Below are 27,307 nucleotides of genomic sequence, written 5' to 3' on the forward strand. Positions count from 1 at the left end.
GTTTGTTTGTTTTTTGGTTTTGTTTTTGTTTTGAGACGGGGTCTTACTCTGTCTCCCAGGCTGGAGTGCAGTGTTGCGATCTTGGTTTATCGCAGCCTTGACTTCCCGGGCTCGGGTGATTCTCCCACCTCAGCCTCCCCAGTAGCTGGGACTACAGGCGTATGCCACTATGCCCTGCTAATTTTTTTCTTTTTTTCTATTTTTAGTAGAGATGGGGTTTTGCCTGTTGCTCAAGCTGGTCTCGAACTCTTGAGCCCAAGTGATCTGCCCACTTCGACCTCCCAAAGTGTTAGGATTCCAGGCGTGAGCCACCGCACCCAATTGCCACTGTCATCTTTTATCCTTTATTTTTCAGTAGGCTCCTAACTAATTTCCCAGTGTCTATCTTTGCTCCCTTAGTTTATTCTCAACACAGCAGCCAGAGTGATTCTTTTAAAATGTATGTTAATATCACCCTGCTCAAAATCCTCCAAAGCTTTCCCACTTCACCCTGAATAAAGGCAAAAGTCCTTAGAGTGGCCAAGGGGCCCTACATGATCTGGCCTCTTGGTTCCTCTCTTATGCCTTAACTATCTCATCTTGCTCATTCTCTTCCTGCCCTGCTTGGCCTCCTCCCTGCCCCTCTAACATTCTCTACCTTCCCTTGCCTTAAGGCCTTTGCATTTTCTGTCGTTCTCTGCCTGGATGTGCTGTGCGCCCATATACTCACTTGGTTTACTCTCTTACCTCCTTTGGGTCACTGTTCAAATGTCTTCTTACCAGAGACGCCTTCCTTGACTACACTCTATGAAATAGTAAATGCGTCTCTTACTTTTTAATTTCCCATTAGTGCTCGTCATCTGGCTCATTACATAGTTATGAATTTATTTATTGCTTTTCTTTCCTTGTGGAATATAAGCTCCTAGCGAGCAGGAACTATATTTTGTTCACTGCCGTACCCACAGAACTTAAACGGTGCCTGGCACTATTTATTGATTTATTGTATTGATACACATAGTAGATGTTCAATATCTGTTTGTGGAGTAAATGGCCCCATACGGAGGGCAGCCTCAGGGAGTGTTTTTCTTAGTAATTGTAGCAATCTAGAGAGAGATAACAACAACGAGCTCAGCAAAAGGTATTTGTGTGTGTGTTGGGGGGGTGAAGAGGTGGGAAAGGGACTGTCGGGTGGTGCTGAAGGCATAAAATACTGAATACTCTGCAAAGCCATATATAATATTAAGAGATTAGTAGCTAGGTGAGAACTGTGAGCATAAATAGCTTTGCAAGTGAAAAAATGAAAGTCCGGTTTAATGTATACATTAACTGTAGTTTTTATTTATTCAGCTTTAAGAGGAAAATAAACATCATAAAGCAAGTGACCAAAAATAGCACATTTTGTGCCTTTCTTCAGCCACTTGATAGCATCAGGCAGGTGTGTTTACTCTGCACTGATTTTTGTGTGAACCTCTCGGCTCTTCACTCGCAATTTGTTGACCTGGGACTCAGCAATGTCAGCCCGTTCCTCGGCCTCCTCCAACTCGTGCTGGAGTTTGCGGAATTTAGCTAGATTAGCATTGGATTGTTCCTCCTAAGAATAGAGATAAAATGGTGAGAATTAGACTGTGTGGTTCTCATTGCACTTATCACCAGACAGGATGAGTTCCTCAAATCAGGTATTTCCTTCTTATGGTCTATTTAGCATATCTGACTTCAAATCTAGACAGAGTTTATCACTTCAACTGTAATTTTTACTTTAAAGAATGAAAGGAGAGTTTTGAATTGGAGGAGACAGCCTGATATAAAGCCCATACCTACTTTTATGATGTATGGTCTGTGGAAAGGAGGAAGAGATCTGTGTACCCTTATAGACATCAGTAAGTAAATGCAAGGCCAAATTATAACTTGAGGAAATATCACTTACTATATATTTTTGCCATATGTTTTCATTCTACTATATAAAGAAAGGGAAAAGGTAGGACTAGGAAGAAAGTCTTCTCTGTTATTTGACTCATTACCATTTATGCCTCTCCCTTTTTTCTTTCCTTTTCTTCCTTCCTATTTACTTCCTACCTATCACATGTGTCTGGAAGAGTGGAGGGATAACCGGGAAGAGTATGGGTAAAGAATCTCCTAGCATGTTCTTATAGTAACTACAGCAAATGTGGGGACAAGAGCCCCCACTGATGACACTAGGAGGGAGTGAAGAAGTCAGGTGGGTTAAAAGATTGATGTTTGGCTTTTGAGAACTTGATTTTTTCTATGTCTAGAGGGAGAGGAATATTTATGATGGTATTAATTAGAATTCCTACTGTATATCATTTGCAGCTATCAAGTAAGTGAGCTGTTTGGAACTTGCCCCCCTCAACCCTTACAAATTGCTTAATAATATAAATATCTTGGCTGGGTGTAGTGGTTCATGCCTGTAATCCCAGCACTTTGGGAGGCTGAGGCGGGCGGATCACTTGAGGCCAGGAGTTCGAGACCAGCCTGGCCAACATGGTGAAGCCCCATCTCTACTGAAAATACAAAAACCAGGTAGGTGTGGTGGCGCATGCCTGTCGTCCCAGCTACTGGAGAGGCTGAGGCATAAGAATCGCTTGAGGTTGGGAGGCAGAGGTTGCACTGAGCCAAGATCATGCCACTGCACTCCAACCTGGGTGACGCAGAGAGTCTCTGTCTCAAAAAACAAAAACAAAAACAAAAAAACTCCTTTTGAAATCTTGTTCTGTAATTTGGATTTGAGGGGGGGACAAATTCATATTTATAAAATCATCCCTCTTAAAATATGAGTGGCAGATTTTCACTTTCATTGCATCTTCTTTCTTATTGATGGATTCTTTTAAAACACTTTCTACTGCAAAATAAATTTCCTTCTTTCCTCAAGGGCTTAAAGATACTTACAGCCTCCTCAGCTAGTCTCTTGTATGATTTCACCTTTGCCTGTAATTTATCTACCAAGTCCTGCAGCCTGAGAACATTCTTGCGATCTTCTTCAGTCTGAAAGTTTGAAAAAAATCATCTGCATTCATTCCAAAGAAATTAGGCTACTCTGGGTACCAAAATAAAATCATTTGGCATGATAGCAGGTGGGCCTAGGGTAAACCTGATCAACTCTGCGATTTTCTTCATAAAATTAACAGTAGCACTCTTGTTAAATGTTTCCAGTGTGCAGGCCCTGTATTAGAGAATTGCACACATCTTCTCTAATCCTTACCTCCCTATCCTGGAAAATAGATGCTGTTATCCCTATTTTACAGGTGAAGAAACTGAGGTTTAGAGTATTAAGTTCAACAAGCAAGAGAGGCCAGACTAGGACTAATACCCAGTTTATCTGTCTTTAAAATCTGTGTTCTTTACTCTCATGCTATTTTCTAAACTTTAGAAATCTGAAGGCCTCCCTAAGTTTTAGTATAGGTCTGTGATAAGCAACTGTCTTTACGCCTTATATGTACCAAGTTAATGCATATTTGTTTGTGAGTGGCATATACATAAATAGTCATAAGGTTTTCAATTTCCTTCTGGGCAGGAAGACTGGATATTCTGGAAGGCTATTCCCTTTACCTGGTAGGTGAGTTCTTTTACTCGTCGCTCATGTTTCCGTAGACCTTTAACAGCCTCTGCATTACGTTTCTGTTCATTTTCAACCTCTCCTTCAAGCTCACGTACCTGTAGCCAAGAAAAATACTTACGCAGTCAGTCTTGGGGGATATTAATTAGCCCAAGACCTACTGAAGGCATGGGGTGGGTGTTCCCAGCTCCAGGACAGGATGGGAGTCTTGTGTAGGGAGAGAGAAGGGTAGAGAGCGTGCCCTTTTTCCCTTCCCAGATTTAGAGAGATTGAGACACCCACCCTGGCCTCCAGTTTCTGGATCTGCTTCTTCCCACCCTTCAGTGCCAGCTGCTCGGCCTCATCTAGACGGTGCTGCAGGTCCTTCACTGTCTGCTCCAGGTTCTTCTTCATCCGCTCCAGGTGGGCGCTGGTGTCCTGCTCCTTCTTCAGCTCCTCAGCCATCATGGCGGCCTAGTTAGGAAATAAATTAATAAAGTAATGAAACTCGATGATAGCAGGTAGCATACGCGTGTCAGTAAGACAAATGTGCATCTTACATCAGTGATGGCCTTCTTGGCTTTCTCTTCTGCATTGCGTGATTCTTGGATTACTTCCTCCACTTCACTTTGGAGTTGAGAAACGTCGTTTTCTAATTTCTTCTTGGTGTTGATGAGGCTGGTATTCTGTTAAAAGTAGTCAGTGGAAATTTACAAAATTTGTCATTTGCCCTCTTGGGATTTTACAAGTGTCTTCCTTGCTGGTTCATGCAGGGGATCTGTTGGCAACATTTCACTAAACTTTAATTGTTTGTTCAGTGGCAAATGTTAATTATTTGCAAGGTAGGAACTCCTTTCCCCCAACTTCCCCAGTGTTCATCTGATTTATGTATAAGGACTTCTGAGGTTTGAGAATGCCTTTATTGGCATACATTCGTTAATTGTTCTTTTAATTATATTTCAGTCAGACATCACTAGTTACTCTCTCTCTGGAAGGTTGGAAATAGAAAAGGATAAATTCGTTTTGTGAGTGGCAGGCACTGAGAATTTCTTGCTTAGTAGGATCTATTCTCTCTGAATTTTCATGATTTGTTCCCTTGGAGAGCACTGAATTTGTCTTCTGAAAACATATTCTTAAGATTTCAACTCAGTGTTTCTCAGAGAGAAGCAATATTGTCTCAATGGGTATGTGAAAATGTTTAGGGGTAGATATTTTTGGTTGTCAAAATGACTAGGGGGTGCTACTGCATTTGATGCCTGGGCAAGTCAGGAATGCTAAATGTGCTGTAAGGCATGGGGACAGTGAACACAGCAGTGCTAAATGCTTAAGTGCTACCGATGAGAAACACTGCATGGAACATTTTCAGATTTTGGAGGTAGCAGGTATCTTTACTCAATATTATTCTACCTCATGGTAGAATAATCTAAATAGCCAAACCTTATTTTTAAATAAAAAAGTAATAGCTTTTTTGGGGAGGGGGCATAGAAACCCCAAGAAGGAAACAGGAACACACACCAAAAAACAAAAAAAATCACCCATAATCTAATTACCCTTAGATAATGGCAATGAGTATTTTTGAGCATATCCCCCATCCTTGTTTACATACACATATTTATACAAATGGAGTACTTTCATGCTATAATTCTAATGCATCGCCCTGCCAGTACACCAGCATTTGTTTGATGTGAGGGTCTCACCTGGGTGTGCAGGAGCTGGACACGCTCACTGGCATCCAGGAGCTCCTGTTCGGCGATTTTCCTGCTCCTCTCTGTCTGCTCCAGAGTGGCCCGCAGCTCCTCGATCTCAGCCTGCAGCAGGTTGGCCCTGCGCTCTATGATCGCCAGCTGTTCCTTCAGGTCTTCTTGGCCCCGGAGAGCATCATCCAGGTGGAGCTGGGTTTCCTGGTAAAGAAAAAGGCTTTAGGTGTTCTGAAGGAGATTTGAAGATCCCAGGAGATTGTACTGGTGCCAGGAACAGAAGATGACCTATGCCTGTCGTTTGACTGCATCTGAGTATGGTTAGGTCATTTGCTTAGGGTGAGAGAGAATTATCAGGAGACACAGATTGTTGTTCTGTTTCTGCCATTAACTGGTTATTGTGTCATGTGTGAGTCACTAATGTCTGTCATTTGTGGAGCAGTTTCCATATGCTCTCTCCAGGACTTGACATCTGTTATTTCATTAGATCTTCACAGTAACTCGGTGAGGTGGGGAGTTTCATTCTTATTTTGAAGAAGGAACAGAGGTTCTGAGAGGTTAAATAACTTGCTTAAAATCAGGCAGCTAGTAAATGATAAAACTAAGACTCAACCTCAGGCCTGTCTGGTGCCCAAGTCTGTTCACTTGCTTTCATATCATATTGTAATGCCTAGGCATCTGTTTGATCTTCTACATAACATTTTCTTAAAAATAATACGTTCTACGTGTATTTAATTCAGTTACCTTTGTGCTGTCAGCTGTATAATTTGTTAAGAGAAAAAAAGGATGGTTTAACAAGGTGTTTGGGAAATGGAAGACAGGTACTTTCCCTGCTTCATCTGGGAGGCAAATGTGGACCCATTTACCTTCAGGATTCCTTGGGTGTTCCTGTAGTTCCTTAAACTCTCCGCAGCTAAGCGATTGGCATGATTCAGCTGGATTTCCATTTCATTCAGATCTCCTTCCATTTTCTTCTTGACTCTCAGAGCATCATTTCTGCTTCTAATCTCTGCATCCAGCGTGCTCTGCATGGTCTCCACGACTCTAGTGTGGTTTCTCTTCAGCTGGTCAATTTCCTCATCTTTTTCTGCAATTTTTCTATCAACTTCAGACTTGACTTGGTTTAACTCAAGCTGGATACGCAGAATCTTTCCTTCTTCATGTTCAAGAGATGCCTTAACAAAACGGTTGTCAATTAATAATGGACAAGAGCCTGAGTATTTGGAGTATATTCCCTTGTGAGCCAAACTCTTGTCAATATCAGTTTGTCTAATTTTACAAAATATAATACAGTAGTTCTGGGACTCTTCTAGGTAAATCATTATTTTGTTTATTCAGTGACAGATTAGAGCAGTTCTGCAATAAAGGCGCTTTGGGCTATACAAATATTACTCATATTAGTACTCATACAATTATATAATTAAATTCATGTATAGTAAATATAAACTCTCAATCTGTTTTAGAAATGAAAATGTTCTTGTGGGACATACTAACCCCTGGTCTAGAAATTACCAGTTTTAAAATATGTTAATTTTTTTCTGATTACATAATAAATGTGCATTGTATAATGTGAGGGTAATACATAAAAACAAAGGAAAAACTAGCTTTTGTTCCCCCAGCAAGAGATAAACATTTTAATGTGGTGTATTTTTTTCAAGTCCTTTTTCCTACTTCTATATATTTTTGCATAATCAAAATTATATTGTATATGCAAATTTGTGTCTTTAAAATACTGTCTACCATAAAATATTTTTCCAAAATAGTCATATTTAGTGGCTATATAAAATTTCATCATATGGCTGTTCTGTAATTTGCTTACTTTTGTTCTTAGATTGGACATCTTTGTCTTAAAGTTTTACTCCAGTTGACCTTTTTTGGGTGATAAAATCTTAGAAATAGAATTGATGGGTCAGAGTATTTACATTTTTAAGGATTTTTGATAACTATTGCCAAGTTGCCCTTCATAAAGATCCTGTAAGTTTAAATTATCGCTAGCCCCACTGTGTTTTTTTTTTAACTGATGTTTGTCTTTGTTTTTCCATAACATAATACAAGGTAATATGTACCTCTGCTTCCTCTAAAGCAGCCTGAATTTCACATTTCTCTTGTTCTACTTGCTTCTTTATTTTCTCCAATTCGTGAATTTGCTTTCCTCCCTCTGCAATCTGCTCAGTGAGGTCAGAAATCTCCTCTGTGGTTGAACAGACAGGAGAGAAATGGTCAGAAAGATGGCAACATGGCAAGGTCCTCCCAGGGATATATGGGGTAGGGAGGACTGTGAGGACTGTGAGGACTCACGCTGCAAGTTCTTATTTTCTCTTCTTAGCGTTTCGAGTTGATCCAGGGATTCCTCGTAGACGTTCTTCACCTTGAACAGCTCGGTGCTAAGAGAACAGGCCTCCTTCTGGGAGGCCTCAAGTTCAGCCTGAGTTTCCTCATACTTCTGTTTCCATTCTGATAGGACCTGAAAAGCAATAAATCATGAGTTGATCCAAGGAGAAAGGAAGACCAAGTAAAACGCTCTTAAAGTTTAAGCAGTCTGGGCCACCTTGTCAAAGTTCCTTTGCTTTTTATCAAGAGCTGCACAGGCTGCATTAGACCTTTCCACATCAAGCATGAGGTCTTCAACTTCATTCTGAAGCCGCTGCTTTGTCTTTTCAAGGGAAGCACATTTGGCGTTCACAGCTTCTACATGTTCCTCCGCTTCTTGCAGGCGCTGGGCCAACTTCTTCCTGAAAAGTTAGCCAGGCAGTCAGGAGAATGGCCAAGACCAGAAGCAAAAGAAGCAAAGTGATAACCTCCTTGGTCCCTTTTCACAGTCCTGTTTCTTTTCTTTTGTTTCTTTTTTAAGAGACGGAGTCTCGCTCTGCTGCCAGGCTGGAGTGCGGTGGCGCCATCTCGGCTCACTGCAACCTCCCAGGTTCAAGCGATTCTCCTGCTTCAGCTTCCCAAACAGCTGGGATTTCAGGCATGCACCACCACGCCCAGCTAATTTTTGTATATATATTTTTTTAATAGAGACAGGGTTTCACTATATGTTGGCCAAGCTGGTCTTGAACTCCTGACCTTAGGTGATCTGCCCGCCTTGGCCTCCCAAAGTGCTGGGATTACAGGTGTGAGCCACTGCGCCTGGCCACAGTCCTGTTTCTATACTGGCAAATAGCATATGATTTTCAAAATGGTGGCAGCCAGAACTGCTTTCTAGATTGGTAAACTGTTTGGAAAGGTCCAAAGTGGTGAAGAGTTGGAAACAAGTCCCTGGAATATTATAGAATTCTTAGAGGCTGCTATTGGTGCTGCCGTCGTATGTGCCTTACTACCTAAGTAACTCAGGATTTTTAAGACTTCTGATTGAGTATGACTGTGGAAAATTATTAGCCAGGACAATCTTGTTGTTTGACTTATATATTCATTCTGACTCCAATATGGATTTGAGGTTAACTAGATATTTTACTGGCCAGAAATATACTGAGCATATTCATTTGCTTTCTCAGACTTTCCATTCCATTTTATGTATTCTTTTCCCTAGAGAACAGCCAGTTTCTTCTAATCATTGTATTTGGACAATCTCTCCAGGGAAAGAAATTCATAGATAAATCAGGACAATTCATGCAGTTTAAACAAAGGCAGGGTTTTTTTTTTCCCTCCTGAATTCTCTACATTCTCAGTTCATTTTCAGTTGTGTGCCAAGTACACATCCTTATGGTAGAGAAAAACCTTTGACTTGATGCCCAGGGAGATCTACTTGAAGGTCTCCGTTTGTCTATATGCAGACTAAGGCTTTACTTTATGTAGGCCAAACCCTAAACATTATGTATGGTTTGGTGGCCTCCAACGTGAGTTTTAAGAGGTATGTCGTCTACTCAATGCTTAAGAAGGTGGGCTGTGGAATCAGAATGACAGGCTCCAAACCCAGCAGTATCATTTATTAAGCAGATACCTTTGGGTTAGTTGGTTAACATCTTATAGCCTCAACTTCCTCATCTGTAAAATGGGGATTAGAATAATGATACCAATATAATATTGTTATAAAGATAAATAAGCTGATATGCATATATATATAAAATACTTGACACAGTATGCACTCAATAAATGTTAGCTTTTGCTATTGTTATGTTATCATCATCATAAATATCACAGCTGCTTCTGGGAGTTCCTTTTCTAGAGTTCACAACACATACTTGGCCTCCTCCAGCTCCTCTGTGCGCTGGATGGCGTCTGTCTCGTATTTGGTCCTCCACTGGGCAACCTCACTGTTGGCCTTGGAGAGCGCCCTCTGCAGTTCAGCTTTGCCTTCCTGCTCCTCCTCATACTGTTCCCGCAGCAGGTCGCAGTCATGGCGGGAGGACTGCAGGGCGTGCGCCAGGGCGTTCTTGGCCTGCAGAAGTAGCAGTTCAGTGACATAAATTCATGTATTCAGTGGTATTCAACGTACACATCCCAAGTAGAGCCTAACTGGGCAGGTTTAGATTTGGTTAGTCAAAAAAATCTTTGGCAAAACTCACTTTAGTTTCTTCCTCTAGTTGACGTTTCAGCTCTTCAATCTGCTGAGTGGATGCTTGTTTGCTCCTTGAAAGTTGAGAGACTAAAGCATCTTTCTCATCTAATTGTCGAGAATATTCACCTAGGAATAATAGACGTAAGGGAATTTTTTACTGGCATAAAAATAAGCCTAAACCTTTTATATTTATATATATGTATGCGTATATATGTGTGTGTGTGTGTGTGTGTGTGTATATACACACAAGCTGTATATTCCTTACCTGAAATGCTTGGGACCAGAAGTGTTTCAGATTTCAGATTTTTGTTTGATTTTAGAATATTAGCATTACACTTACCAGTTCAGCATCCCTAATCCGAAAATCTAAAATCTGAAATGCTGATTTGGACATCATGCCAGCCCTCAGTTTTGAATTTTGGAGCATTTCAGATTTTTGATTTTCAGATTAGGGATACTCAACTTGTGTGTGTGTGTCTGTGTGTCTGTATGTGTGTGTGTCTGTTTGTGTGTGATGTGTTTAATCCACACATCATCTGCTTCTAAGTATTTTTATAGAACTGGTTAGAACCGGAGATTTAAAAGCAACATTGCCATAGGAGTGTTGTAAGTAAACTTGTCTGCTCAGTCTTGCTTTCTTTCCTTTTTGACCTTCTCAGCAAACTCTGATCATTTGTTTATCTTTCTCTAAAGTGGGAATGTTGCTGTTTATTAGAAGCCCTAGAATCCTTCTTATTTAGTCCATGATTTTGGGACCCAGAGAAGATGTCTTTACCTGCTTCTGTCTGCAGACGCGCTCTCTGCGCTGTGAGGTCATTGATCAGCCGCTGCTGCTCCTCTTCCTTGGTCTTGAGCTCACTCACTTGGTCTTCTAGAGCGCGGCACATCTTTTCAAGGTTCCCCTACAGGATATGTAGCAATGAAAGATGAGACATTGAATGCAATAAAAAAAAGTTAAAACTTGATTCTTAAAATACTTGTAGAGTAAATAAATTCATGTCTAAGTGTGAGTAGAAAGTTAGGACATCAACTCTGTGAAACGTGCAATAATTTAGGCATGGTGAGTGCATAATGTGCCTAAACTGGTTATTTTGGGAGACCATTTATTCCAATGATATTGACACTTGCTTAAAGTGGATTTTGAAATCATCTTAATAGATCATAACCAGCATTAAAAAAATACCATAGAATGGGATATATTAGGTTAGAAAATATTTAAGTAGTCCTGAAAAATGCCTGCAAACAATGTTTAGTGATAGAGAACAGTGGGTGTTCTTATAGATGATTACTTTCATTTAGAGACAGTATTGGGTACCTTGGCTTTGGAAATGACCTCTGCGTTACTGCTAAGGTCATCAATCTCCATCTTCAGCTCACTCTTCTCCTTCTCCAGCTTCTGTTTGACCCGCTGCAGGTTGTCAATCTGCTCCCCAAGCTCAGCCATACTGTCTGCGTGCTTTTTCCGAAGAGCAGCCGCCATAGCTTCATGCTGCAGAGTGGCCTCCTCCAGGTCCCTGCGCAGTTTCTGAAACTCAGCCTCCCGCTTCTTGTTCAATTCCACCTGAGCAGAAGTGGCCCCACCGGCTTCTTCCAGCCTCTCGCTGATCTCCTCCAGTTCCCGGGAGAGGTCAGAGCGCTGCTTCTCTGCTTTGGCCCGGGAGGCCCTCTCTGCCTCGATTTCTTCCTCCAGCTCCTCAATGCGGGCCTGGGAATGAAAGAAGCACATAAACATAAACTCATCTCAACTTCAGTGTTTTTTTGGTGTGCAGAAAAACTAGAGGTGAGATGACTCACCTGCAACTCTTTGATTTTCTTCTGTAGTTGAATTTCTACAGCTTGCTCATCTTCAATTTTGCTTGTCAAATTGCTAATTTCAAATTCTTTCCTTTAGACAGAAGAACAAGACGTATTAATACTCATATGAATTGAAAGATGATATCACATAGAAGTTTTTTTCTAAAAACCTCCTACTTTTTAAGCTTTTCATCAAGTTGCTGTTTGTCATTTTCTATATCCATTGTGGATTCTTGGGCCAATTTGAGGTCACCCTCCAGTTTCCTCTTTGCTCTTTCTAGATCCATTCGAAGCTTCTTTTCCTGTTCCAGAGACCCTTCAAGCTAATAAGAAAGTAAATATGGTAAAAATTGAAAGAATATTTAAAAAAAAAATCTTTCAAAGGGATATTTAAAATGTGCTTACATCATCCACTTGCTGTTCTAGCTTGGTTTTAGCTTTGGTCAGGGTGTTGACTTTGTCCTCCTCTGCCTGCAGGTCATCCAGGGTCTGTTGGTGGGCCTCTTGGAGAGCCTTCTTCTCCTTGGACAGTTTTGCAATGGTTTCATCCAGGCCTGCCATCTCTTCTGTAAGATTTTTCACCTACAAAGGTTAAGAAAGAGATTATTTCTCCGGTAAAGCAATTTAGTTGGTGGCAGAACCTCTATACAATATTGTAGAATATGACTGATACCTTGTTTTCTGTGGCATGTTTCTCCTTCTCAACCTTGGCCAGTGTCAGCTCAAGGTCATCAATGTCTTTCTTGAGTTCTGAACATTCATCCTCCAGTTTCCTCTTCTTGGCTGTCAGCTCAGCATTGATCTCTTCCTCATCCTCAGCTCTTTCAGTCACCTCTTTGATTTTGGCCTCAAGTTGGATTTTGTTTTTAATCAGTTGCTCACACCTTTCCTCTGCATCAGCCAAGCTATCTGCTTCCTATGGAGAGATTCATTCAGATACTTAGAGTGTTACTTATTTCAAAACTTGGTTTTTTTTTGGTTTTTTTTTTTGCACAAAAATAATAATGTTTTATTGAAGTCTGTTGAATGTTTCAGTATGAATATAAATTTAATTGAATCGAACATTATTACATAGTCTGGAGAAATGCAGCTTATTGGAAGTGAGACTATAGTTTTAGAAGCAAACTAGTTTGCAAAGTTATTGGATTAGAGCTATTGTCTATTTAAAAAATAATTTGTAGAAGAGTGGAAAGACCTCTAAATCAGGCAAAAGGAAGCCTGGGTTCTTGTCCCAATGTTGCTTCCATATGTATGACTTTGGGCAAATTGCTTTATTCCTTTTATTCATATATGTATATATTTATATATATTCATATATGTATATTTCAAATAAATGATTGCCAAGAGCTTTTCAGCTGTAATATTTAAAGATTTCGATTTAGTTAAATTGGTTAGTTTTGGTTTTGATCATTCCCTGTCCCCCTCAAGCCACTAATTGCTAGGCTGTTTTGAAAAAAGAAAAAGAAGAAAAATAAACACATTTCCATGTAGTATTTTTTAATATACTAAAACCTTCCTGATAGTTCATACAGTGCTATAATTGTTGAAAATTTACATTTCCATTTAAAGAATTACCCATTAGTCTTAAAATGAATTTTATTTTTTGGAACTTTTACACTAACTTTTATTTTGAAAACTGTTAAACTTACAGAATAGCCGTATGAATAATACAATAAATTGCCATATACCATTAACCTAAATCCTCGCATTTTTAGCATTTTACTGTTTTTTCTCTCTCTAAACACACACATAGACACATATATGCACATGCGTGCACACACACACACTCTCCTAAATCATTAGAAAGTAAATGGCAGATATGATATTTTAGCATGTCGCTCCTAAGGACATGAACATTCTCCTATGTAACTACAATGCTGTTATTACAAATGAAAATATTATCACTGATACAACAGTATTATCTAATATACAGTCTATATTCAGCTTTCACCAGTGTAACATTGTAACAGTGTAACATTGCACCAGTGTAACAATGTAACAGTGTAACATTACCAGTGTAATGTTCTTTAAGTTTTGTGGTTTCACTGTTTTATTTTTATACACAACATGGGCAATAGGCCTAAACTGCAACATAATTTTCAGAGAATTGTACCATTGACTAGGCTAGAGGTTCTTCTGCCCAGGACAGTTCTAGTTCAGGAAAGATCGATGAACTGTTCTTAGCTCTTTCTGCTTTTGTGTTTTTGTTTGGTTTTGTTTTCCTATTCCCTTCTAAATCTGGTTAATATGGAAAGTCTATGTTGAGCCCCTGAAATTTTGCAAATTTTCAAACCCATATGTCAAGTTAGGAAAAAAAAAAAAATAGAATGAACAGTGATATGTTATGAACCTAGATTCACCAGTTGCTAAGTTATGCCACATTTGCTTTGTCCATCCCATTTGTGGCCCTCTCCCCTCCTCCTATAATTATCAAAATGAATTTTAGAATGTATGAGAAAGTGTAATTCTCAGAAACTATATAGCTCAATAAAGTTTTTATAAGTGACTAATGAAAGTATTCAAATAAAGATCAGTCCAGTCCCTAATTTATTAGGTTACCTTGACCTGGGGAATATTTTTTAATTTCCCAGTGTTCGTTTTGTTCTTGAGTTTTAAAAAACATTTAAATGGAATATAATGGGGACTTATTGGCTAAATCTTGGGGGTTGAGGAAAGGAGATACAGAGAGAAATAAGTTTGAATTTAAATACGTCTCATAGACTTGTGTTTAGAAAATAGGGCTGTACTTTTAATGCTGGGCTAAAGTAGCCCAGGTAAAGGGGTAAAATATTTGTCTGAGACTTGTGGGGGTTGGCTTTAAGCTACTTCCTTCATGGCTGTTAAATGTTGTGATATTATTTAAACAAATTCTTCAATCTTTCCTTTTCCCATTGTAACTTGGAAATAATTATGGCTTTTCTTCCTCATAGAATATTGAAAGATAAATGAGGTATTAAAAACAGCAACTTGAGCTTTTCAAGTAGAGATCATTTGTAAATCCACAGTGTATGTGTGTTTCAAAAAAGCTTCAGTAACATGGTGCATTCAGAATATGGAGTACTCACAGATTGAACCTGGAGTTGCAGGTCATTTTTCTCTTTTAAGAGAGTGACCATTTTTTCCTCTAACTCCTTCCTTTTTGCCTCTGACTTGGCAAGTTCGTCTTTCGTTTTCTGGAATTCTTCCTTCATGGTGGCCATCTCTTTCTCTGTCTCCGCACTCTTGAGGAGGGGCTTAATCTTGAAGAATAGTTTCATCCAGGGCCAGTGCTTGACGTTCATGAAGGCACGGACATTATACTGGATGCAGAAAAGTGCTTCTCTGCGATGACGTGAAAATAACAGTGTAGACTGATCCATTAGAGGCAATGTTATTGTTACTTATCACACACAGATTTCCCTTTTAATGAATGCCCCTCACAAATAAATATGTCACATTCTCTACATATTATATCCTGGTTTTACGCGCACACACACACACACACATATACACATGTACACACATTTTCACGCTCACACTCATGGTCAGTAGCCCTCAGTATAACCACTTTGCTAATTGAGTGCTGTTCATATTGAGCAGATCTTCTGTGTTCTCAGTCCCTATCAAACTAGCAAAGAAAGTGCCTTTAGGGGTGAGTATTTTGAATGTAAGATCAGCACATGCCATTTGACACATGACAGTATTAGTGATTTGAGGTGGGCATGACGATTGCATATTGATTGGCTGCCTGTCTGTGGACAGAGGGATGAGAACTGTGAAATGGCATAGGTTGTTTTCTGAATTGCCCACCTAAACTGAGCGTATGGTTTGTCGTCTCTTCCTTGAAGTTGCTCCTCTCATTTTGAACAACACTGAATTATCCACTCTATAAACTTTATTTTTGCCAGCTTCTTCAGATAATACACTGGCTTATCTCAAATTCTTTTAAGTGCCTCAGTCTTAACTGATTAATTGGATTGTTAATATTTGCGAGGCATTCAGCCTCCGTTGAGCTCTAAAATTTATTTTATTGAAATAAAGTGAAAAATAGTAATAAAATGTACCCCTACTGCAAACTATAGCCATCGACTGGCTAGGTTTGACTGCCTTGTAGCAATGTGTCTGTTTCTTCAAGCTTGTTAAAATGGAAATTCCATCTCTATAGGTCCAATTTTTCTTTTTTCTTGGGACGGAGTCTCGCTCTGTTGCCCAGGCCGGAGTGCAGTGGCGCAATCTCCACTCACTGCAAGCTCCGTCTCCTGGGTTCACGCCATTCTCCTGCCTCAGCCTCCCGAGTAGCTGGGACTACAGGCGCCTGCCACCTTGCCCAGCTAATTTTTTGTATATTTAGTAGAGACGGGGTTTCAATGTGTTAGCCAGGATGGTCTCGATCTCCTGACCTCGTGATCCACCCGCCTCGGCCTCTCAAAGTGCTGGGATTACAGGCGTGAGCCACCGTGCCCGGCCTATAGGTCCAAGTTTTAAGACTTGTAACTCTGTGAAAGCAAATACCTTGACACAGACCATGACGTTCACACATGGGAAAGACTCAGGAACACTTCCAGTGCAGGCCCGAATTAGTACAGATGAGAAAAATGAATGCACAGTGTGTGTGTAAGAAGAGGGAATGCAGTAGTGTTGGGTAGACAAACTGGGTGAGGTTAGTTACAGAAAGGGGAAATTAAAGTTTTAAATTGGTAAATAGATAAATTAGGATGAGGGGAGAGATGAGATAAGGAGATAAGCAAATGAGAGAATAGTAGATAAGCAAATTGTTTAGCCTGGCTGGAAAAGGCTATGTGGTTGGAAATGATAGATTAGGTGGGGAATAGAGAGGGCCTTGGCAGGCAAGCAAGCAACTGGCTTGACGAAAATACTGTTTACTGCAAACTACTCTTGTGGCTGGATGTGAGATGGCTGGAGGTAGGAGAGAAGTTTTGAAGGGAATCCAACTGTGAGAGCTGAAGCAAAGGCTGCTGTGTTGTAGCAGTGAGTTCTGAATTGGGTGAGAGCAACTATTAGCCACAAAACGAAATAATTAATGAATGAAGAAGACTGATTGATAGTCCTTAAGGGACCTTATAACTCTGATATTCTGTATGGTTGTTACCTCCTTTGCAACATCTTCTGATATTCTACCCTCATTAGGAATCCCCTACAGACAGCTTGTGTTCTTGTTATAATCTGGGCCAATTTTTCGTCTCTCATTTCTTCCAGAAGACCCAGGAGGCCAGCTTTGAAGAAAACCTGGAGAAAGAGACAGTCACAAATCATCCCCGTACTGCAGGAGACGCAGAAATGGCAGAAGGTACTTGGATCGGGTGTAAATAAATAACAGTGTACCTTGGTATGTCCAAATTTATATTGAGTATGATCAATGTCAATAGAAGCAAGAAGTTTCTCAGAAGCCTTCTTGCTGTCAATGAACTGTCCCTCTGGAATAGCACTTGCATTTAAAACCTTGTATCTGCTCAGTTAAACAAAGAAGGAATGGTTAGGAAAATGTGACCACATGCCAACAAAAATGACACCAAAAAGAAATATCAACAAAAATCTGAGAGTAGAAATAAAAGTAGAAAATCCAACTGTCCTTTGAGGACAGATAGTAAAACAATATGATTTTCTGTTGCATGCCTGCTTCCTGTTATCCTTCTAACCTGTTGTATTATCCTACTACCACAAGACTATATTATTCGACCTCTTAATTTTTTAATATATACTGAGGATATATGAAACAAAATGAACAGAGGACACAATTAAGATGGTAAAATATTCACAGTATTAATGAACTACAACAAAGAAGACTGACCTTTGTTTAAAATCGCCGTATAAGATTCTGCTTGGGAATCCTTTCCTACAGATGCGGATGCCTTCCAGCACACCGTTACACCTCAGCTGGTGCAACACAAGTTCGTGTTCCATTGCCCCTAAAAATATAGAACAGTACTTATTCCTGGGCATTTGATTTTCAACCCTGTGCCTGTTTGGTTATTTCACTCTCTGTGTCTTACCAGGAGTTTTGGTTTCATTGGGAATGATACACCGTACGAAGTGAGGGTGTGTGCTCCTCAGATTTGTCATCAATTTATTTAAATTTTCCTAGAAAACCAGACAGAAAGGACTTGATGACAAAGTTCTATTTCAGGTCATTTTTTTGTAATTATGTGGAATGAACCTAGACAGTCCTTTACTAGGCATGCATCTGTGAGGCTTCAGTTGCTCTGTATTTTGAGGGTCTCAAGAGTTCTAGCCTGCCAAATAACAAGAAGGCCAAAATGCTTGGAAGGAATGCACATCTCCAAGGTATTCCTTTGTAACACCAGGGATCTGTCTCATAAACAAATTGCAATTCAGTAACCTTGTGATTCACAAGGAAAGGTTCTCAACGGAGAATCACAAGACAAAAAGTGGTGGCCTTGCTATGCCACGAATGAGCTACCTGACTCTATAAAATCCCTTTTGTTTCTCTGGGCATTATCTGAGAATAGTTGAGATTGTTTGTGGGGTCTCTTTCGTCTCTCTCAGTGCTAATAATTTTCACAGTAGCAGTTTACAGTGGTAACCTAAGTTAGCAATTGTCCTAACTTTTGCCTTTCCTTCCTTGAGTGTATTATTCCCTGGGACCTCTTAACCTCTGGTTTTGTTTTGGTTTTTGCAGAGTCTGAAACTGTGAAACTGGCTGGGCATGGTGGCTCACGCCTGTAATCCTAGCACTTTGGGAGGCCGAGGCGGGCGAATCACGAGGTCAGGAGTTCGAGACCAACCTGGCCAACATGGTGAAACCCCGTCTCTACTAAAAATACAAAAATTAGCTGGGCGTGGTGGCGGGCAGCTGTAATCCCAACTACTCGGGAGGCTGAGGCAGGAGCATTGCTTGAACCTGGGAGGCGGAGGTTACAGTGAACCGAGATCGCTCCACTGCACTACAGCCTGGGTGACAAAGCAAGACTCCATCTTGAAAATAAAACAAAATAAAATAAAATTGTGAAACCATATAACCTTGGGTGGGTAGGTGTTGGGTACCTGAGACTATTTACTGTCTGAAGCATATGGGGAGAGTTATTCCAGAGATACAGTGATCATTTGTGACAGAGGATGATGTTTTAATCAGCCATAGAAAACTCATATAAATATTTCTCAGTATTCTTAGGTATACTCTTAAGAAGGCAGAGGTTTTTTTTTTTTTGACAGAATCTCACTTGGTTGCCCAGGCTGGAGTAAGTGGTGCGATGTCAGTCCACTGCAACCTCTGCCTCCCGGGTTCAAGTGATTCTTCTGCCTCAGCCTCCTGAGTAGCTGGGACTACAGGCATGCACCACTACGCCCAGCTAATTTTTATATTTTTAGTAAAGACGGGGTTTCACCATATTGGCCAGGCTGGTCTCGATCTCTTGACCTCGTGATCCGCCCGCCTCGGCCTCCCAAAGTGCTGGGATTACAGGCGTGAGCCACTGCGCCCGGCCAAGAAGGCAGATTTTTTTTTTTATTTCCGCCACATCTCAGTTAACCATTAGGAAATGAAGAAAATAAGTAATGTGAGTTCCTAATTTTGAAAACATGTATGAAAACAAGTTGATAAAACAGAAGTCTTATTTGGTAAGATAATGCAAACTGGTTGTGAGAAAGAAAAAGAACAAGAGTAGTTTTCTTGTTTAGATCATAGGTCGTATGTCATGTCTGTATTTTAGTTTTATAAGGAATGAGACTTAGTCATACACATTTTGATTAAAAAGCCGTTATTAGTCCACATATAAGAACCAGTTTTTAAGCTACATAGGAAAATCACATTATCTTGTAGTGAAACTATTATTCTTTAATCTCAAGAGAGATTTCATATCTTAATGATCCATTTAAATCACTGGGCTTGGCTTTAGATGATTTTCAGCTGTAAGGAAAAATTAAATTCACCTCACAGGACAAAGATATGTTTTGGTGAAAGATGTCATAAAGAGTGTTTCTGAAGCTCATTCTCAAAGAGGAACTCAGGAACATTTTCAAAGGGCAATATTAGTGGAATAAGAATATGGCCTTCCACAGGGACAGCTCTGAAGTTTAACTATATTTCTTTAGAAATCAGCTTCATTATATAATAAGAAAGTTTCTAAGGACATTTTGGCCATCCTGAATACATTAGATAATCATAATAAGGAATAATGGGTAAAGCATCCGTTCCTACAGGAGTAGTATTTCTTTGGCTATACTCTGACGAGAGCGGATATTCGAAGTGGTTCCTATTAACATTTTATTCCCTCATAATGTATTCTCAATCCCTAATTATGATAATTCCCAGAAACTGAGTAGATATTTCAAATTAAATTTGTACTTTACCCTGAAAAGGGCAGACACAGTCTGGAAAGAAGAGCCCTTTTTCTTAGCACCTTTCTTTGCGCCGCTATCTGAGGTAAAAAGAAAACCCATCAATAAGAATAGAATACCAGAGGCTTATTTGAACATGTGTTATAACATTCTATGAGAATGGGTTCAATTTAGATTAAGGACACAGAAGTACCTGCTTCAGCACTTGCATACGTGGAAAAGAGACTGGCTAGAGTCTTCATTGCAGACTTCTGGTACAACCCAACCACAGTGTCATTCAGGGGGTCCTTGTTCTTGTCCAGCCAGCCAGTGATGTTGTAGTCCACAGTGCCAGCGTAGTGAATCAGAGAGAAGTGGGCCTCGGCCTTGCCTTTGACCACCTTGGGCTTCTGGAAGTTGGCGGACTTGCCCAGGTGCTGGTCATACAGCTTGTTCTTGAAGGAGGTGTCTGTTGCCTTAGGAAACATGCACTCCTCTTCCAGGATGGAGAAGATGCCCAGTGGCTGAATTCAGAAAAGTAACATTGGTGTCAACCTAACTTCTCTCAAAAGATAGAGACATGGTGGCTGTCATTTGACTGAATTATGAGCACCCCCGATTAAATATATGTCTGAAATAAACCAGGGTCACAGCTCAAAGAAGTCCCTTGTTATCACTAGAGTGACTTTTCCACTATTCTTCTCACATTCGATCTGTAGCATTACTTTCAATTAAAAGAATAGCTGGATACAAACTCCCTCAACACAGCATGTTGAAATGTTGTGTATTATCACACTTTTTTCCTATTCGGTGAATAAATCTATTGTCAGAGTTTTTCTTTGCTATGAAAATAACTTGCTGACTTACGATGTTGACTCTATGCAGTAATTAAACAGTATAAACAACCAAACTTTCTTTAAGATATTTTGGGTATTTAATTTCTTTAAAATAGATTATAGGCTGAGTACAGTGGCTTACGCCTGTAATCCTAATACTTTGGGAGGACAAGACAGAAGGATCACTTGAACTCAGGAGTTTGAGACCAGCTAGGGCAACATGGCAAGACACTGTCTCTACAAAAAATTCAAAAATTAGCCAAGTACATGCCGGTGGTCCCAGCTACTTGGGAGACGGAGGTGAGAGGATTGCTTGAGCCTCAAGGTTGAGGCTGCAGTGAGCTGTGATCGCACCACTGCACTTCAGCCTGGGCAACACAGTGAGACCCTGTCTAACTAACTAACTAACTAACTAAATAAATAAATAAATAAAATAGATTGTGAAGTAGCATATGCAGTTTGACTTCTTGACTTTAAACAGATTAGCTTTCATGAAAGCACTAACTGTATCATGTGTGCATTAATTTTTATATAGAAAAATATTTTTATTGTGGACATCATGGATCATAATGGAGATCAAGAACTAATGAGGATAGTAGTTGCAGTGAAGCAGAACATCTCAAATAGAGTTTTCAGTGCTGCGTTAAAGTTGGATTTGATCCAGTATCAGAATAAGAATGGTTAGAATAAAACAAAGTAAACACTGTCAGATCTTTCTTTTGTAAAAGTTAAAAAGAGGAAGTCATTTCTAAGTAGTAATTTTCCAATTTGTTCAGATCACAGACCATTTGGGATTATGGTAATACTTTCTAGAATTGCTTAAGGTTTCTGGGAAAGTGATCCTCGCAGTCTGCCCTTCTTTGGAAACCAAACTGACCTTCTCAATGAGCTCGATGCAGGCAGCCAGGTCCATCCCGAAGTCAATGAATGTCCACTCGATGCCTTCCTTCTTGTACTCCTCCTGCTCCAGCACGAACATGTGGTGGTTGAAAAACTGTTGCAGTTTCTCGTTGGTGAAGTTGATGCACAGCTGCTCCAGGCTGTTGAACTATACGAAATAGTAGAGATTTCCAACATCAAATGAGTTTTTATAGTAGTAAAATTCATTACTGAAAAAATTCTTTTATTGAAAAAATGTGGAATGTAGTAATGAGATGCAATTCAAACTGTTTTTCCTTCAAAAAATGATCATTGGCCAGGCACGGTGTCTCACAACTGTAATTCCAGCACTTCGGGAGGCTGGGTGGGTGGATCATGAGGTCAAGAGATCAAGACCATCCTGGCCAACATGGTGAAACCCTGTCTCTACTAAAAATACAAAAAAATTAGCTGGGCATGGTGGCGGGCGTCTGTAATCCCAGCTACTTGGGAGGCTGAGGCAGGAGAATCGCTTGAACCTGGGAGGCGGAGGTTGCAGTGAGCCGAGATCGCACCACTGCACTACAGACTGGGCGGCAGAGTAAGACTCTGAAAAAAAAGATCATTATTCACATGAGCCTTTCTCATGAATTCCAGGCATTGTTTAGGGTCCCAGATATCCATGTTAGAACACGAGTTCTGGTAGAATTTACCTTTTCTCCTCTAAGATTCCATGGGCAAGAGTATACATTAGAAGTTCAACCATGGTCCTGTGTTATGGTTTAGATTCAAAGGTAAAGGGGAAAGGAGTTTATTGGTAAGCCTCACTTCTTTTACCACTCCCACTCTCCAATTCAAAATAAAGTTCACATTTTCACCTTTGATACATTATTAAGGAAAGCTGATCTTAAGACCTTTAATATAAAGGTCTTGATGTATCAAGTGAAATCGTTAGGGTAATTTCTCTTCTATTTATATCAGACATTTAGCAAATCCCCCTTGTCAGGTGTGTAAAACCAGGGACCTGATATAGTATAGCAGTTGAAGATCCAAAAGAGTCTTTGTAATAATTTACTCCCTTATTTTGTAGATGGTGAACTGATGCCCTGGAGGTAAAATAGTTTGTGTAAGATGAATCTGGAAGAGGAGAGACAGACTCTCATCTGTCTCTAGGCTTCTACCTTTGGGCCTTTTCTCCTCTATGAAGAAGGCTTGCATATGGACCAACTACTGTAGATCTAGGTTGCTGTCCTGGATTTGTCTTATGCAACTGTGGGATCTTTAGCTAGTGTTTTGATTTCCCTGCATCTCAGTTTCTTCTATATAAGTTGGGGGAATATTAGCTACTCCTTGGGTTGTTTTGAAGATTAAATTAGGTAACATTTTGAAGTCCCTAGTATACACTGCTGGCCCTGTGAGTGTTAGCTATTATTAGTAGTACATTATGTTACCTCGTATTTTGCACATAACCCTTGTTCTAGGTGCACTGTTGGAAGCAAGTAACATGGACACTATAAATGTGAATGAATAATGATAATACTTAATACATCAAAGCCCACAATTGCCTCCTTCTTAATTCTTATTAATATGAAGATAACTCACATCAAAGATTTCAAAGCCAGCAATGTCCAACACCCCGATGAAGTACTGCCTGGGCTGCTTGGTATCCAGCTGCTGGTTGATGCGGGTGACCATCCATAGGAACATCTTCTCGTAGACGGCTTTGGCCAGAGCACCCACTGCATTGTACACCTTCATAGATAATGTTTGTTGGTGTTGTTAAAGATATGCCATGAAGGCCTAAGATGTGTGTGATTCATTGAGGTCATGTACTTACCTGCTGCACAGTTTGACCTTTGGTGACATACTCATTGCCGACCTTGACCCTCGGGTAGCAGAGGGCTTTGAGTAGGTCTGCAGAGTTCAGACTCTGAAGATAGGCTGCCTTGTCAGCAACTGCAGAGACACAGTTCAGGACATGTTTCATGAAGGATATTCTCTTTTACCTAGTCTTTCCATTTTTTTCTCCAATTCAACCTATTATTTAAATAAAAAGCTTAAATAACTCTATAAAAGGCCAAATGAGATTCTCTAAGCTTAGAGCATGTGGTTGCCAGTACATGGTTGATTGCTTATACTGACCTTTAGTGATTTATTACAAGTAGTTTTAAAGAAATTTTTCATCAACCATAAACATATGTAATGTTTATTGCAGTCTTGCAATTTTTTATAAGTAAAAGTCATAGTCCTTGTTTTTAAGACACATCAGATGTAGTTGGAAGGATAATATAAATATTCACTGTTAGAGAGGGTAAACGTCAGAATATTTTGATTCTCATCTTAGTTTTTCACCTCCCTATTAAACCTTGCTGGATTAATTTCTTTATCTAAAAATGTGGAGATTAAATTTTACTGGGTGATCCCTACAGAGTCCCTTTCTAAAATTCTGTCAGTGACTGTAATGTAAATAAAAGTCACATGTCAGGTACACCAGTAACTGATGAAATGTTTAAAGGAAGAAGAAAGAATGTCAATTCGAGGTGGTCAGGGATGGCTTTAAGGAGCGATAACTATCTTTCTGTGGTAGGTCCTGTATATTGTGTGTTCTTTCCATACGTAGAGTATATAATCTTTTTTCTCAATTCCTTTTTTTAAATCTTACTTGCTGCCTATATTGTCTATAGATTTATATACAGACAATACACACATGCATACAGATGACTCTGGGGATATATTTCTCCCCAGCCTTGAATTTGGGCAGATTCTCTGTTGCCCATTCCTAGGGTCTTCCTATTCAGTGCTGAAATAGAGCAGCTACAGTTATCTCATATACCCACCTTCATTGCCAAGGCCAACGAGGAGCACTATTATACCTCATTCTGTCTCATAGTTTTTGCTTATTAGTGGCTTTTGGGGTTTGTTGTGACTTATTTGGGCTGGATGGAAATGATGGAGACATGGAGATGTAAGGAAGGGAGGGGGTGAGGAAAGCATGCAGTGTGTGTAAATGTGTATATGCCCTTCACAAGTCACAAGTCCAGCCACAAAGGAGATGGTTGTGTAAAATAGGATTTTTTTTTTTTTTTGCTACATTATCTCATTAAACCCAGATAAAGTTTCATTTGGTACCTTCTGTGCCATCTGGCTCAGCTTGCTCCTCACGCTGCTTTTGCTTGAATTTCATGTTCCCATAATGCATCACAGCCCCTGTGAGTTTATAGATGGACACTTTCTCTTCAGGAGTGAAGCCCAGGATGTCAATGGCACTCTACCAGGAAAAATGATAGGACAGAGGTTAGGGCTGAAGAGACTAACTTATAAGAGAATTTATACATATCCTAAGGTAACTACACCTACAGTAAGTTGCTATTATCATTCCCATACATAATGGATTTTTTAAATTAGTGTGTTTGACTTACATCAGTGGCCATCAACTCTTCTTGGTCATCAATACTGGGAACTGTGATCTCCCCCTGACTAATGAAGGCATAGTCATATGGGTTGGTGGTGATCAGGAGCATTTCTGGGTCACAGAATTCAGGGCATACATTTTGCATTAGACATTGTTAATAAAATATTAACTTCCATCTATGACTTTAAGTTCTTTCTTACCAATGAGATCTGGCTTCTTATTGGAAGTGATCTGATAAAAAATATGGTAGCTTCTTTCTGCCTTTAGCTGGAAAGTAACTCTGGACTTTTCTAAAAGATCTGGAGAGGGAAATAGGTATCGAATTAGAAAAAAGTATCAATGCTTCTGAGATGGTAAATGAAACTCACGTCTTTGGTCAAATTTGGGGCATTACATTTGGCTCCAGTGAGATTTCAACTTGATGACCAATTGCAGATGGATGGTGATTCTCACTGTCTAAGAGCAGCAACTGAAGCATACCTGCTCTAGGACAAATATATTTTTCACATGAAGGATCCATGACCTCTGTATTTTAGTTGATCCCTAATGTCCCCTCCATCTTTGGATCACCTAGGATTCACTCTGTGGTGAGGCTACCTTAGAAACATCTACCAAAACTCAGATCCGGAGCAAACCACAGAGATGTATTGGAAACCCATAGGTAGCCCTAGCTTTTGTCCTGGAAAAAAATCATAGTTGCTTCTGAGGCAGGAATTTCTCTAGGATGTGTTACAGAACCATCAAGTCTGAGATTGAGACAAAGGGAGCACTCAGTGGATTATGGGTAAGCCTGGCATTAGCTTACGGGCAGTACTGGCAGCAGACTACCCTTTTAACAGGCTTCATGCGCAGCAAAGGTTGCAAAATATCCCTGCAAATGAAATCAGTTGTCTCTCTGTTTTGATTTTCAGTGGTCCTGTTACTCACATGTTTCTATATCAGCAGATGCCAGCTTCCCTGTAGTTCCAAAGTGGATTCTAATGAATTTACCCTTGAAAAGAATATTCAATATTAGAAAACTGAAACACACAGAGAGATGCAACTGAAATAGTAATTCAATAATATTCAGACGTGGCTACTCTGGAAGTTAGGGATGGAGTAGACCCCTCTGTGACCAAGAGACTCACAAAGCGAGAGGAGTTGTCATTCCTCACAGTTTTGGCATTGCCAAAGGCCTCCAGTAGGGGATTGGCGCTGATGATTTGATCTTCCAGAGTCCCCTGCAAAGGAAGGAGCAGTTCTCACATCTGGAACTCCAGATATCTGAGAGCCTTGACAGAGTCTTTGACTCTGGCTACCAGACCTACCTGCATTTTGCCAGATTCATCCTTCTTCTTCTCTCCAGTAACTGCAATTGTTGCAAAGTATTGGATGACACGCTTGGTGTTCACAGTCTTCCCTGCACCAGATTCTCCGCTGTCAAATGGAAATCAGAGAAGAAATCAGAGAACTATGGCCTGCATTGTCAACATCTAAGACAATCCTTGCAAATCAGAGAAGAAAAAAAAATCACATACGTGATCAGGATGGACTGGTTCTCTCGATCTGTGAATGAATTCAAAATCATCAGTTAAAAAATGCATATTTAATATGAAGATTATTGAATCAGTTCAGACCAAACACAGCTTGTTCTTTGTAACTTTTTGAAGTTGTCAACTTGGTTTCGGTTTTGTGTTTATCCTCCAAAATAGCCCTTTGCTTCTCACTATAAAATTTGTGAAAATGAGAGCAAGGAATCATCTATTCCTTTTTGTATTTGTTAATTTTTAATTGTGGTAAGATACACATAACATAAAATTTACCATTAACCATTTTTAAGTGTACAGATCACTGGCAGTAAGTACATTCGTAAAGTTGTACAATCATCACTACCCTTCATCTCCATCACTCTTTTCATCTTGTCAAACTGAAACTCTGTGTCTCTTAAACTCTTAACTCCCCATCTCCTACTCCTCCCATTCCCTGGCACCCACGATTCTACTTTCTGCCTCTGTGAATTTGACTACTCTAGGTACCTCATATAAGAGGAATCATAGAGTATTTGTCTTTTTTGTGACTGGCTTCTTTCACTCAGCATGATGCCCTCAAGGTTCGTTCATATTTTAGCATATGTCCGAATTGCCTTCCTTTTAGAGGCAGGATATCTTCTTGCGTGTATATACCACATTTTGTTTATCTGTTCATCTGTCGATGGATACTTGGGTTGCTTCCATGTTTTTGCTATTGTAAATAATGCTGCTATTAACATAGTTGTACAAATGTCTCTTCCAGACCCTGCGTCCAGTTCTTTTGGGTATATACTCAGAAGTGGAATTGCTGGATCATACTGTAATTCTATTTCTAATTTGTTGAGGAACTACCATACTGTTTCCACAGTGGCTGAATCATTTTACATGATCACGAACAGTG

The 27,307-nt window shown here is 39.9% G+C and overlaps 1 protein-coding gene across 1 annotated transcript in view; it reads right to left on the reverse strand.

Moving 5' to 3' along the window:
- Positions 1-1,156: 1,156 nt before the first annotated feature.
- Positions 1,157-27,307, reverse strand: part of LOC103242386 (myosin-8) — a 31,536-nt gene continuing 5,385 nt past the window's right edge. Inside the window, exons 6-40 of the mRNA XM_037987308.2 lie at positions 26,416-26,443; positions 26,206-26,314; positions 26,026-26,118; positions 25,826-25,889; positions 25,099-25,197; positions 24,906-25,009; positions 24,616-24,754; positions 23,324-23,442; positions 23,089-23,238; positions 21,506-21,676; positions 20,007-20,316; positions 19,826-19,893; positions 17,509-17,596; positions 17,307-17,424; positions 16,841-16,964; positions 16,608-16,744; positions 14,584-14,839; positions 12,192-12,434; positions 11,924-12,100; positions 11,696-11,841; positions 11,519-11,609; positions 11,040-11,429; positions 10,500-10,626; positions 9,732-9,850; positions 9,408-9,604; positions 7,775-7,958; positions 7,525-7,690; positions 7,293-7,417; positions 6,093-6,401; positions 5,227-5,430; positions 4,090-4,215; positions 3,833-4,003; positions 3,544-3,648; positions 2,884-2,979; positions 1,157-1,570 (exon numbers count right to left, since the gene is read on the reverse strand). Of these exons, the coding sequence (XP_037843236.2) occupies positions 1,421-1,570; positions 2,884-2,979; positions 3,544-3,648; positions 3,833-4,003; positions 4,090-4,215; positions 5,227-5,430; positions 6,093-6,401; positions 7,293-7,417; positions 7,525-7,690; positions 7,775-7,958; positions 9,408-9,604; positions 9,732-9,850; positions 10,500-10,626; positions 11,040-11,429; positions 11,519-11,609; positions 11,696-11,841; positions 11,924-12,100; positions 12,192-12,434; positions 14,584-14,839; positions 16,608-16,744; positions 16,841-16,964; positions 17,307-17,424; positions 17,509-17,596; positions 19,826-19,893; positions 20,007-20,316; positions 21,506-21,676; positions 23,089-23,238; positions 23,324-23,442; positions 24,616-24,754; positions 24,906-25,009; positions 25,099-25,197; positions 25,826-25,889; positions 26,026-26,118; positions 26,206-26,314; positions 26,416-26,443 (5,303 nt within the window). The 3' untranslated portion in view covers positions 1,157-1,420. The remainder of the gene's footprint in view (positions 1,571-2,883; positions 2,980-3,543; positions 3,649-3,832; positions 4,004-4,089; positions 4,216-5,226; positions 5,431-6,092; positions 6,402-7,292; positions 7,418-7,524; positions 7,691-7,774; positions 7,959-9,407; positions 9,605-9,731; positions 9,851-10,499; positions 10,627-11,039; positions 11,430-11,518; positions 11,610-11,695; positions 11,842-11,923; positions 12,101-12,191; positions 12,435-14,583; positions 14,840-16,607; positions 16,745-16,840; positions 16,965-17,306; positions 17,425-17,508; positions 17,597-19,825; positions 19,894-20,006; positions 20,317-21,505; positions 21,677-23,088; positions 23,239-23,323; positions 23,443-24,615; positions 24,755-24,905; positions 25,010-25,098; positions 25,198-25,825; positions 25,890-26,025; positions 26,119-26,205; positions 26,315-26,415; positions 26,444-27,307) is intronic.

The sequence above is a fragment of the Chlorocebus sabaeus genome, chromosome 16 (genome assembly GCF_047675955.1).
Source record: "Chlorocebus sabaeus isolate Y175 chromosome 16, mChlSab1.0.hap1, whole genome shotgun sequence".
NCBI lineage: Eukaryota > Metazoa > Chordata > Mammalia > Primates > Cercopithecidae > Chlorocebus > Chlorocebus sabaeus.